General features: G+C 36.6%; 1 protein-coding gene across 1 annotated transcript in view; it reads left to right on the top strand.

Moving 5' to 3' along the window:
• The window catches only part of FKBP8 (FKBP prolyl isomerase 8), a 114,409-nt gene extending 107,605 nt beyond the window's left edge, over positions 1 to 6,804 (top strand). The window contains exon 9 of the mRNA XM_086947019.1: positions 2,524 to 6,804. Within this exon, the coding sequence (XP_086803145.1) occupies positions 2,524 to 2,610 (87 nt within the window). The 3' untranslated portion in view covers positions 2,611 to 6,804. The remainder of the gene's footprint in view (positions 1 to 2,523) is intronic.
• Positions 6,805 to 13,785: the final 6,981 nt, after the last annotated feature.

The raw sequence follows: 13,785 nt of genomic DNA, 5'->3' as shown, positions 1-13,785 counted from the left end.
CATTGTCGCAGCTTTTGTCCACAAATTTGTTCCAGCTGTGTTCAGTGAGGGACTTTTTGTGGGATAACTACACTGCTTATTTGTGTTGAAATTGGTGTAAAACTTAAGTCCTCTTCTGTGATGATGCTGGGGGGATATTTTAAACAAAATGATAGCTTTGATATGCTTAACCTCTGCAGAAGACACAAACTTCCATCAATATAACGTTAGGCCGACCACAGTCTTTAGAATCTGATTTGTTTCTATTCAACTCACAGGGATCATAAAATCTCTGATCCCAGAAGATGCTTGAAATCTAATCTTGCACCACTCGAGAGGGTCTTTGGGAGTGGAATGGAACCAATAATGACTTGAGAATGAGTATAGTAGTCGTGCCAGAGAATGCGAAGTGAAAATGCATGTGTGTGTCTACTCTAAGGACCACCTTCATATATGTGGACCTTCAAAGCATGATTTCTTTCTTTCCCAGAATCATCAAAATATGTAGCGAGTATAGCTCTTCCCTCTTTGTTTTATTTATTGTCTCTGTGTGTGTTTGGCTGCAGTAGGTTCATTTATTATGTTTTAACTATGCACTGCATGGCGATGGCACTAGTAGCACACACTATATGCAATGCAAAAATCAGGTGCAAAAAGCAGCAGGAGAAATACCATATGAACATAGTACCTGGTATTTTGCCTTCAATCACTGGTTTGTCCCTTTTGGATTGGAAAATATCAGGAAACAGTGTTTATTGTGCACAATACTTCCCTGCCCCATTCTGGTTTTTTTACATGTTATTTCCTTTACTTGGGACCTGGAGGACATAGCCCGTTCAAAAGCCCTAGTCTAAACTCACTTGGCACACAACCTATAGTAGAGACAATGTGTAAAACTGGGCATAGATTGTGCTTAAAGCCAGTCTTACATTTTGTGTGGCACCGAAGCTGTTAAACATGTGAGATTATGATGAGTGCCTGCCCTCAGGAAAGGTGTGTGTGTGTGTGTAGCATCGACAATAAGGAAGTAATCCTTATTTCTGCAATATTTCAATGGCTCATTATCGTTATTCTAATGTACATTCTGTTTAAATGACAAAAAGCATGTCTCAAATAGTTAGTCTGACCTTTTTAGGGTCTGAAATCCATGTTTTCTTTTATAGCACAAGAATAAAATATTAAGCATTTTGCTTAAATAAAGATTAAGCCAGTTGACACAGAGCCAGGTACAAGTCTGGATAGAAGGAACCAATAAGAGGAACTGTATTCATAATACATTGAACTGTATCTTTTTTTTCTAACACATTTTATTTGGTTTTCCAGATGCAAAATGGGCCAGAGCCCTACAAGTGCCTGCAAGAAACAACATGAATCAGAAGTACTATACCATTTTAAATAATTGTAACTCCTGCAAAACAGCAGGTCCAACAGTGTAAACATAGTGCAGACAATCTCAGATCCCAGCAATTGTATAAAAATTACAAAAATACAGAGGCAAACAATTATATAACACGGAACGAGATGTCTAGTGGACATTGGCAAGAGTGGGGGGTCAGTCAAGGGTCCAAGGATGGGAGGAGGAGAAGGTCTATCCCTCGGTATGTCACCCAACGGGGCGTTAAAGTGTATCTTAAGCTCTTAGGACTTTTTTTTGTCTTCTTTATAGGATTCTGTCACTTTCTATAACAATGGGAGTTCTTTGTGAAAATGTGTTGTTTCAAGATTTCGATAGCATTTCAAAATCTTACCTTTGGTGATGGGGTAAACCTATTGAGAGCAAAAGGCTACACAGGAGAAGGGGAAAATTAATGCATCATAGCATTGGGTGGATTAATAGAGGGAAAGAACCGCTTCTTTTCTAATTTACACTCAGCTGGGTCAATGGGGACGGCAGTCTTTTATTTCTTAATCTTAGATCCACTTACTGATATGTTTGCGTTATGTGACTTGCTCCTTATTTCAAAGGACAGTTAAAAATCTCTTGTAGACTCTACAAAATATCCTAGACTTCTTCTCCGTGCACTTACTTGCTGTTCAGTCACGGAACGTTAATTGACTTTTTCTAGGTATATAAATCAATGATCATAGTTTTCTTTTGCCACTGGAGGTTTTAATGCCTACCCATACAAAATTCACTGTCATTGGTATGGCAGTTTTCTTCTAAGCACAATCCATCATGCACGTCTATCTTTTGCCTGGTCCCCGGGTGCCATTTTAGCGGGAGAAAATCGCTAGTCTACCTTCACTAAGATCTTGCTAAAGTTTATCTGCAATCATAGCTTTCTTTGACTGACTGGCCTTTTGTTGTGTGTGAGAGAACTCCATTAAGGCCAGTATTTTACAGTTGTAATATTTGTAGGCTTAGGCAGGCTCTGTTGGATAGACCTGGTAATAACCCATTGCATACTACTACTATATTGTAACTCCAATTCTCATTTAATCTTTGGTGGTCTTAATTTTCATGCAACATTTGCAAACATTGTTTTGCATTCCTATATGTTTGTGTTTCAGTGTACTTTAATTACTTATGCTTTCTTGTAACAGAGTATTTCCTGGAAGTGGCTGTTTGGAGCAACTGCTGTGGCAATTGGAGGTGTGGCTTTGTCCGTAATTATCGCTGCAAGAAATTAGCTCCTTAGGAGGGTTGCCGAACGGACCAAAGCCATTGTTTGGGACTACAGCGTGACCAACTCAGCGAAGCTTGCAGTCCATAGTAGATTCTTCAGCGTATGCTCTTGGTGTTGAGACTCTTGTTTGGCTAGGCGTGCAAATAGGTGGGAACACTGATTGAGTTGAGGAAACATTTCCAAAGTTGCCTCCTTTTGAAACAATCTGTAAAAGAATAAGTCTCAATGAACACAACTGTGAATTACTTGGTACTTTATGTGTAATCTATAGTAAACACATTGTTTCATCTGAAGGTAAATGCCTTTAGGTGAGGCTTGTAAAGAGGAGAGTTGGTAACTAATGATGGTATAATGTGTTTTAAATTTATATTTATTTGGTTAACTGTAAAATGTTAAGCCTATCTGGCCAAATGAGCACCTTGAGTTTCTTGCAGTTTAGTCACATGTATAGGAAGACAAGAATTTACTGCAATAAAACTAACTTTAAAGTGCGCCCCCAAGACAGTTGGGTATTCTGATTTTTCAAAATTATTCTGTTCCAAAAGTGTTTTTCGAGGACCAGCCCATATATAATGACAGGATGTAATGTTATCTGCTAATTATGCCTGTACAGGCAATGGGTAATACCAAGTGTATAAAAAGATGAATAATTCTAAGTGATGTATGTTTCCCTCTTTGAAGGTGTCGCTTGTGGTACAGTTATGTGCTGTTTTTTGATCTTTCCACCCACATAATTGTTTGCAGCAAACCTATTTCCTGCCTTTTTGTCTGGACATACATTTGTTGCGGACATGGACGCCTTATGCAATGTGACCACAACAAATAATTTTGAGGACCAAAACAAACTTGTTATGTCCAAGACCTATTTTGACTCATAAATGATATTTATATGTAAACCCAAGGACAGTGCAGTCTTCTTCTGCAAAGTACTTTGTCTGCCCAGTGATTGCATCGTCGAGTGCAAAGCAGCCTAAGTTAACAAGCATTGAGCTTAATTTTATTTTTGTAGGAATGTGACCTAAACATTGTTGGTTATTTCAAAGTAGTATCTGGCTGTGTCCCTATTTATTCTCTACTTAAGCTGCCACATTCTTCTGTACATTCTGCTGCTGTTTTCCCCACTTAATACATTTATATCCTTAGAAAAAGAAATCAAGGCTTTCGTCAGTGACCAAACTACAACTTTAGTCATTAATAAATGTTAATCTATACATTGTAGTTTCCTTTGTGCTTGGGCTGATGCCATGGTCCATCTCTATACTTGGTCAGTTGTTCTAGAATGCTTTTACCTCTACCTATTAGATCTATATTTTTAGAAAGAAATTAACATTTAATGGGGTATGCTAATATCCTCTAGAGGTGGCCACAAAATAAGCCTTAGGTATGAGAGTGTTCTGAAAATCACATATTCTAAAATAATAATCCTAGACATAGTTAAAAGGAAGAGGGGGAAAATTAAAATCTTGCAGGAAACCTTTAAAAATATTCCCAATTAACCATGTAGTGCGTACTTTATAGTGAGATGTAATATATTTTAATTTAGAGCTATTTGGAATCTCTAACATTCAGCAAATTGAATATTGGAGTTTATATTCAACAAACTACTTAAGTGAAATATATTTTGATATTAATTTTCCTGTTGTTTTCCTCCACCTTGTTTCTTTGATAGGTCCACATGCTTGCACCTTCTGCTACATGGTCAAATATTTCCAATTACAGATTGTAACAAATGGCAAAAATGTCTTGGCAGTAGAGGGGATAATTATTCTTAATCCATATCACAATAACAACAATTATTCTCACCAGTATAACAGCAGTGCAATAAAGGCACCATTAGATGGTAAATTTCACTTGTATTTTTTTATACAGTGAGGTAAGCGTAATGTCTGGTGTGTGGTGTAATTGCAAGTAAGTTGAGCAGTCCCTTCTCGTACTCAGTTGCTAATGTATTGTGAAATAACCCCAATTATCTCATAAATTTGACCAAATTGTAAAAATGGTATTAGAATACTTATGTACTTATAGTCTTGAACTAAAGGTCTACTTATGTGATCTTGGAAAGAACATTTGTTATTATTGTTTGTGTAGTTGCATCTTGTGATTTGTACAACAGGATATCTATGTGCATTAATGTTTGAAAAAATAAATCTTAGAAATACCCTATACTGTAATATTCACTATCCTGACCATATAGTAGGTGTTCTTTTCAAACATGATTGCTAATGGCACTTGCCTATACTAGCACAAATTTAACATGATTGTAGCCTCCCTTCTACTTCTGCAAATATATTTTCCACTGCATTTACCCTCGTTATGTCTGCCATGTCATTAGTAAAATGCTAGTCATCCTTGGTATATTTATACACCGCTCCTTGCAAGCATAAATTGAACCTTTGCCTTCTTTAATAGATGGCGAATATTTTATAATAAAATAGTGATGCCACGAATCTAGTGCGCAGAGTGCTGAAAGCTTAAAAAAGCACATTACATTCAAAGAGAAAATTTCACATGGTAATGAAGAATACTGTTCATTTATACTTCCAATTTACCACTGAAAGTATGCTATAGTATGTGAAATATACCTGCTTGCTCTGTCTGGAAAGTTTTACAATCTCATATAAATAACTGAAAGATTGTGTAGTTGTAGAGAGTGAATTCTTTGGGGGTGCTTGTGATGCTTAAATGACTGCTGTTTTGTAGAGCTATCCTCTCTTCTTTCATCTCCCCCATTCTTCCAACTCTAATTGAGTATTTCTGGCCTAAATGGTTGTAGAGTTGCCTACTTCCATGCTAGTTTGCCCAATACCTACAATGGAACAGGGTATTGGGCTTCAGTGTTTCTTTTCAGTGATATAGAATTGTAGCATGTTTTCTTTCTTTTAAAGCATTTTTCTATGAAATAAGGCTCCTGCACGCCACAACAATTTCAGAAGACCTATTTCTAGAAACTAGTTCATAGCCAACTTTTAGTTTGCTGTCCGCTTTGCCTGCACCTGTAGGATCAAATTGAATGTTGGTTTAATTGCATGACTTTCGTCACTAACTCATTTATGTAACATGTTTTTGGATTTACTTTTGACGTTTAATAGACCATAAAGCGAAAGTTCTTCAATAAGCCTCTTCTCCAAAACAAACATATAGATGTTCTGTTTCCTAAATTAATTACAACGTCGAATACAATGCTTTGTCCAAAGAGATGGATAAAAGGTATATCAACCTTTACGTGGTAGTGTGCTTTGGTTTTTTTAAGTTCGTTTTGCCTGGTTACTTGGTTGTTTGCAAATCATTGCAATCAAAGCAATTCCAGACAAAATACAAAGGGTCTTAACATTATTACAATTGCCATTTCTTTCAATGTTCTCTTAAAGTCCCCTTATGAAGTAAGTTCTTATATAATTCCTATTGTTCATAGTTAGAACTGGCCCTATTGGGTGGGCATTTTCCTCTTGTACAGCTTAACTTATTCTGTGTTTTCATTCGTTCAGTTAATTCCAGTCATCCCTGCTTTTGTATTAGTGTAGGGGTAAAAACCGAAAACCGACCAAATGAGTGACCCCTTTCTTGCCAAAGGGATGATTTCCCAAAAGAAAAGCCCCCTTTCTTCAGTCACTTCTGTTGCTCAAAATCGACACTTAGACTGACATAAAAATACAGAATTATGTCTATATATTTGTGGCATCAGAGAAAGGTTTAAATTTGCAGCTGTGCCGAATTATATTTCTTAAGAAACCCATGTGAAAATGGTGCTTAATGGAGTTCTAAAAAATGTGAATAGAGCAGCGTAACCTGGATACTGTCCAGTGTTCATACGCACTTGAATCATATTTCCAGAAAGTGATATCTTTGCTGTTCCCCATCCATTGCGATAGATCAGTCCCAAAGTACATGTACTAGAGGAGCTACATACCCGTATGCGATATTAATAATGTACAAATAGAACACTGCTTGATCTGACTCAATGAAGACTTAATATAAGCGAGACAATTCTACAGATGCAGTGCTTCTCATATTTATAGCAAATGTTTCCTCATATCCATTTAAAAAATATATTTTGCTGCGTATCCCTTTGCGATCAAGCAATAGATTTTTTTTGCCTAAGTCAATTGGAAGAGAGTCTGTATCTCCTTTACAAATGTTTTGAAAGAAAAATGTAGAGCTGCAACATATAATGTAAATAAATGTACATAACTCTAGGATATGTCCTATGTCTCTCTCATTCCTTCTCATTATATTAATTCCAAAAGATCTTAGTAAAACTCCAGAAACATCACAAAAATATTTCCTCAAGGAATTTATGCAAGTGTTTTACAGTACGTATAAAAATGCATCTGTGCCCTGGACGTTCACAACTTGGCCATCATTATGAAGGTATCTTTGTAGTACAAGTGAATCATACATTTGTTAAAAAACATTATGATAACATTAGAAGGCAACATGATGGGTTAACGTTTTAATATACACTACTCTTATATGCATTATGCATAACACACATCTGAATAGTCAATTAGATCATATTTGAAAATCCTGAATATAAATCATAAATCAATATTGGTTTTCAGTAATCATAACAGTGGTTTCCTGCCTGTGTCTTTTATTTTTTAGATGTATATGCTTGGTGCTCAGGACTCTTGACTACGGGGTGAAGTATTTGTGACAGTAATTCAAGTCCTCACAAAGAAAGCTAGTAGTTGATCACAAGATTAACAGTCTGTTAAAAGATGTGTCCTTTAGAGTGCTTTGGTAAATGCTATTAGGAGTGTGTAAACAGTGATTACCATAGAGCACTTAGGAACTCATGCACCTCTAATCTGAATTTTGTTGGTTGTTTAAATGTTTCTTCTCACAGTTGTTGTGTTTGATTTTCCTGGCACGTAATGTTTGAAGCCACGTCAGCAGAGAACATTTAGATGTAGACCTATATGGTTTAATATCTGAAGCAAGAAATATTCCAATAACTCCAAGTATTGCTTTTATCTTGTAACCCGTCTCACCTTCTTTTCATGCTGTGCCCCAGAGGTGCCTATTACTGTCTGTGTGGGCCATTTTAACGTGAGAGCACGAAAATAATGGAGTGTGGTTTCTGAGGCTTACTAGTCAGAAGGATAAGCTTAGGCAGGTTTTTTTTGGGGGGAGGGCTTTTGCTCTTTATTGTGTATACATATATAAATATCAGTTTTAATAGAACAGTGGAGCGGTCCTCTTCTGCTTCTTTTCAGTAAATAGTTCCCGGTTCACTCCCCTGCTTCTGCCTTCCTCGTCCTGGTTTCTCTTGTGACCTCAGAGTCCAGGCGTAGGGTGACTCTCGAACAAAAGTGTATACAGTAATGAGTCAAACATAAATAGAATAATAGATCCTGAATGTGCTCTTTGTGCAGTGCCTTCCACCGTGCTCACAGGTACCTGTGCACTTTTATTTTCTCCAATAGCCTCTCTGTTACACTTGCACACCAGCCCACCACCTCTGAAATATACTCCCATGTGGCGTTGAGACTTGCCTGGTACCACGGCCCTCCTGGGTAATGGTATCGGGTGTCACAGCGTCTGCCTTTTCTCGGGGGTCACTGGACTGGAGGCCAGTGCTCTTGGAGTGGTTGTCTCCTCCAGGGGGTCCAGCGCCATCACTCATCTCTCACTCTCCCGCTTGGTCAACACTTCTCGCCACACTGTCTTTTTTTCTCCATCGCCACTCGGTTCTCTGCTGCCTCCATCTTCCTGCTTCCTTCTCTCCTCAACGGGTCCGCATTTTCCATGCCCCAGCAGACCGCACAGGACTCGGACGGTCCCTCTTGTATGTCGCCTCCAGGTTCAGGAAGAAGCCCAGCTCCTGCCTGAGCAACTGGTGTGTCAATGTTCCCTTCCCCAAGAGCATTGGCGGCAACCATCTTGAACGTTCCAGGCACATCAGGTGCCATATTACATGGTAGCTTATGACTCTTTATGACCTCCTAAACAGGTTTTTATGTTCAAAGCATACCAGTCCAGCAACCTAATTGTTGGAGTGTTTAATTGTGATTGTTCGGTCATTTATGAATGTAAACAAAATTCTTCTTTAACTCTCAGTGGCACAGATTAGGCCGTTGACAGAAGACTGGAAGGCGTTTAAGACTGTACCTAGACATTTCCATCAATATGCTGTTCATGTTATCAGTAAGAAGCCCAACACTTTCCAACCAATAACTGCACCACATTTTTAAAAGTCTTACTTCTTGAAGTTGAACCACCTTACACCAGTACTTCCTTGTTCTTTATTTAAACTCCTGGCCTAGATGAATTTGTGTAATGATTTCGAATCACAGTTTGGAATTCTGGCATCTTGAAGTTTCCAGGTATATCGTTATTTAATTAGTCTTTAAGAAATCCTGTGCTGTGGTTAACACTTGCTGAAAACATTAGTGTTAGAATGATTTGTGAAACATTTCTGTAAGAGATGTCTCCCAAACCACTCTGTTTGAGAAAAATAAAATTAAATGTATATATAATGTAATGTGCGCAAGAATGCGGGTTAAGGTTCAGTACCATGTTCTGATTAAAGTACTTTTAAAATTACCAACCAACAGCATGCTAAAGTAAATATTCACTATTTCTAGAAACTATTCACATTTGCAAAAAAAATGCCAATAACCAAATAATATGGGGAGTACAAAGCAGAAACATAATATAATAAGAATTGTGTGTTGGCTCCCAAACAAGGAAGCAAGACACTAATTTTGAAATGAGTGTGCAGGAATTACAGTTTGTACATTTATATAAATGTCTTTCCTTGTAGCACAATATTTGAAATCAATTTGCCAAGTCTGTTGCTTGAAAATTGTATTTTGTGAATGTACTTAAGGGCTATGTTTATCTTTTATTGTTGAAACACTGCTTTTCATAGTGTTTATAAAAAAAATCAATACCATGCTAAATGTCTACACATATGTCCCAATGGCATGATATGCTTTCAAAACTTTAGATTTTTATAGATTTTTATGCCTCAGAGAAAATCTTGTTTTCTTCTATAGTTTAATCCATGTTTCGTGTCTTGGAATTCCTCTAACTTGCTTCTTTAAACCACTAATTACAAAATATTCCAATATGAGAAAATGAAGCTAAATCATATTGAGCTTTCTTTACAAAAAACCCTTAAGCATCAACTAAGTGACGTTTTAATATTCACTTATTTTTTTGGAATTTGTCTGAACTTTCAAATAACATTAAAACAGTAAGCGGAACATTTTCACAGCAGCTGCTGCAAGTCCAAGTGAGAATTTTCCTACCTAAGTCCTTCTGATCGCCTGGAGTATTCATGCTGATGAGGATTTTTTTATACAGAACCTGGAATAATTAGGATTATTAACCATTGGATTAAATAATTTCCTATCTTTGAACTCCAATAAAAAATTATGACACAAAAAAAAGTGTCCATTATAGTTTGAAATTGGAAAGTAAACTTGGATTAAATCTTCGTGTCCTGTTTAACCAGTGTTTGGTTTCTTGATTTCAGAGCTTTAGGAGTGGATATATTATGACTAAATTCTAAAGCAATTTATCTATAGCCTGTCTTTTTGTTCATATTAATAAAAAATAGAACTTCTTTGTTACTTGGAAGTGTTCCAGTTAAACAGAGTGCATTTGAATTCTGAACGCATTATTGAAGAAGTTGTAACTTTTAACCATTTAATGCAGTGCATTTTCACACTTTGGCCAATAAATTGATTACAGGGATGTTCCCAACATAATTGCAGATGCGTAGAAATGTAAAGAACTTTGAAAGCATGATTAAGCACTATTTTGCATTCTGTCTTAAAATTGGCAACACTGCTGCACGTGGGCAAGATGGCAATTATTGGGTAGCAGCAATGAAGCTGTAGGGCAGTGGTGAAGTATAAGAGAAGGTATGAATTGGAACGACGGAGCTACGGTTGGGCCATAACATTTGTCATATCACATGCACATCTGTATTCACACTCTTATTTTTGGGGGATTATCTTCTTTCACAGCTACACTAGATTCAAAGGTGTATAGCAGTATTGATTAGAAATGCTATTGTAATAGCTACGCTGGTGGTCCAAATACATGCTCTTGAGATTTCTTAAATTCAATTTTGGGTCGTACTACATAGGAGTCATGTCTTAAATGTTGCAGAAGAGCCCCATTGGCAAGCTGAAGAGGGAGATATACTTAGCCTATCTGCTTCTTCTGCACCATCCTCTCAAATACTCATTCACTGTCAATTGGTATAAGTTTGCCAGAGGTTCTTTGAAACCAATCTTGGACATCATAGCTGCCCAGGGTCTCTATCGTATACATTTTAAATATATTTATTTTTTGTAAATTCAAGATAAGCTATTCTTTTCTAGAGCACCTAATAACTGGATTCTGCTCCTGGGTTTTCATGTTTGATTTATAAAAGCAACATTTCTTACATTCCTATGTAAACATGTTGGCATGTAACTGGATTCTTGTTATAACTTTGTTTTTCCTCAAATATGTTATACGGAGACACTAATAGCTTACTCCCAGAACAGATATGGAAGAGTATGTTTGAGTCAAATGATATTTTTGTTTCTGTTGCAGTTCCCTATTCGCAATTCTAAAGTAATTCTTCTATTAAAGATATTTATAAAAAATAAACACAAGGCTACCAATTTTTCATTTCAAATACATATATACTGTTTTTCAATGTGGTATGAACAAGAATAACTGACTGTTCCTCAAGTATGCATAGTACTTTGTGTGTATCAGAACTTGTAGTTAACTTAACAATTTACTTGTTGACATTAATTTCCAGCAAGAAACCTCCTCAAAAGCATGACGTTGGCAAATTTGTTAACTTTTCAACATTGCAGATCTAGTTTAAAATCTATATTACGTTCTCAGTGTTAAGCTTAGTTAACACAACTGTGAAGTTTTGTATATTTTTAGTTTTTAAGGTAACTTAACCACACTAAGCATGCCCAGCACCCCCTCAAGAGACTCCTGAAATACAACAACTGTATGTAACATGAGTCAAAGACAAGTGTAATATCCGGATATCTACAAACTACGTGTTACAAGTCCAGGGTATAGATGCCACACTAGTAAGATAACACAATCCATTTTCTTTTTAGAGAGCAAGAATTAACTTGGTATACTGCACATTTCTGCATTTTGTTTGTTCTGAATAGCATTTATATATGTTTGATAAAGAAGGTAATGCTTTTTCCAGAAACATCTACATGAAAACTTCACATTTGGCATTGATGAACTTCGGTTTAATAGAACTCTTCAGTTTTAATTTCATCATCTTTTATCTGACGTCACATTTTTCTGTCTGCAGTCTAAGAAGTTCAGATTTGTTAGGCCTGTAACTTGCACTTTTGTTTCCATGTGAATGTAAACATTGTATGCAGTTATGAGAAATCTAAAGTAAACATTCTTGGAACAGGATTATGCTCCCCTTACGATGCGGAATATGTTATAATTAAATAGATGTTTTACGAAATATTGTGTTTTATGGTTGTTTCCTTCATACCTTATGAATATCAAGTTTCTTACCAGAAAGTTTAACAATCTCACATTCTCTGTAATTGCAAAATGACAGTACCTATTTGCTAGTTTTGTTTTTTTATGCAAGTTGATCAGTTGCTCCCTTTAACTCCTATCTTCCCTCACTTTCTCTCTTGCAATAATTGAATAAAATGTAATGTTTCATTGTTTAAGTTCCATATTCTAACGATATCTAGATCTAACAGTTCAATACTAATCAAGATCTGATGGATTAAATCCATCTTTAGATAGATTTGAGTTTTGGAACCCCTTCAATAAGTTTCAGTAGGCATTTATGGAAAAGGAAGAATGTGATTCGTAAATGACAATCTTCCGTCATAATACGGATAGCCAATGATTTTGATAAGTGCACAGAGACCACCAACAATAATAATTATCATTGATACTTTGAGTTGGGTATTATATAAACTTGGAGATCTCCAATTTAGATTTCGTGTGAGCTTTAGAAGAAAAGATATAGCTGGAAGACCTTAAAGGAGTTAGGAGTATTATGTAATCCTCAAGAGTAGCCAACCTTCCTAAATCTCCACCTTTTTCATCCCATCTTCTTGATGGTAATTTGTAAGTCCGGAATCTGGGAAAAGAGGGAGAAAGGGAAAAAACCAAGAGACACTGGTTCCAGATTCCTCCCACAGCCACCAAAGTAGTCTCAGAACAACTGATAGGATATCTTAAATAAAAGACACACAAAATACACTGTAGGACTGAAGCAATTCAAAACCGTCTCTAGTATATGCAACTCCAATGGCGTCATAAGACTTAACTCTCTCTAGGCAAGGAAAGACTGTGACTAGTCAAGAATCAAGCCCAATTGCAGAGGATAGATTCCAGGACCCCTGTAATGGTGGAAGGCGGCTTACCATAGAACCAAGCAGCTATGGAATGTAGTGTCTCAGAAATGTAAATTGATAATGGAGAGGCTGTCAGGTTGTGGGGGGTAGCCCCTGTATTAAAGCAGCAAACACAGGTAACACTGAGGTTGTACAGTGTCTCCCTGAAGTGTCTATCAATCAGCTGATCTCCAGGATTCCTTTCGCCGTGTATATCAGTTACCTTTACTTGCTAAAACTTTTACGATAATCCGGACAGAATCTTTTACTATGCGACAAACCCTTTTTGAATGTTTGTGTTTATTAGCATTGTCCTAAAGTACCCTGATTTCTGGTAAGCCATTTTTCATTTTCCTGAATGTATATTCTTTTTCAATCTAATGATGATTTGAATAATATTATTGTGTGTGAGAGAGATAAAGAGACCACACTTTTCCCTTTTCCTGAGTGAATTTACATCACCACATAGAAGTTAGATTAGCATCAGACTTTTGTTCTCCATAATAGATTTGCCTGTCTATATAAAATGACTGATATCATAACTGTGCTCTCACACGTTGAAGGCAAACGTTTTCCCCCAAATGTCCCAGAGGATATTCCACATTTTCCAGTTATAACTCCCAAACCTCTTGTGTTTTCAAAATAATGAAGAAAATTGATCACACAGCCTGCCATCCCTGCAGTTGCATCTAATCTGTAGTATGAAAACTTGCAACCTCTCAGACCCACACAGCAGTGCTTTAAAAAGCAGCACACATCTAACTCAACCACATAGTTTGGCTTAATATTTTTTAGTGAAGGTGTGTGTGGAGTTTTCCCAT

This window comes from Lissotriton vulgaris, chromosome 12 (assembly GCF_964263255.1).
Source record: "Lissotriton vulgaris chromosome 12, aLisVul1.2, whole genome shotgun sequence".
NCBI lineage: Eukaryota > Metazoa > Chordata > Amphibia > Caudata > Salamandridae > Lissotriton > Lissotriton vulgaris.
Note: the sequence above shows the minus strand (reverse complement) of the source record. Positions and strands in the feature narration are given on the sequence as shown.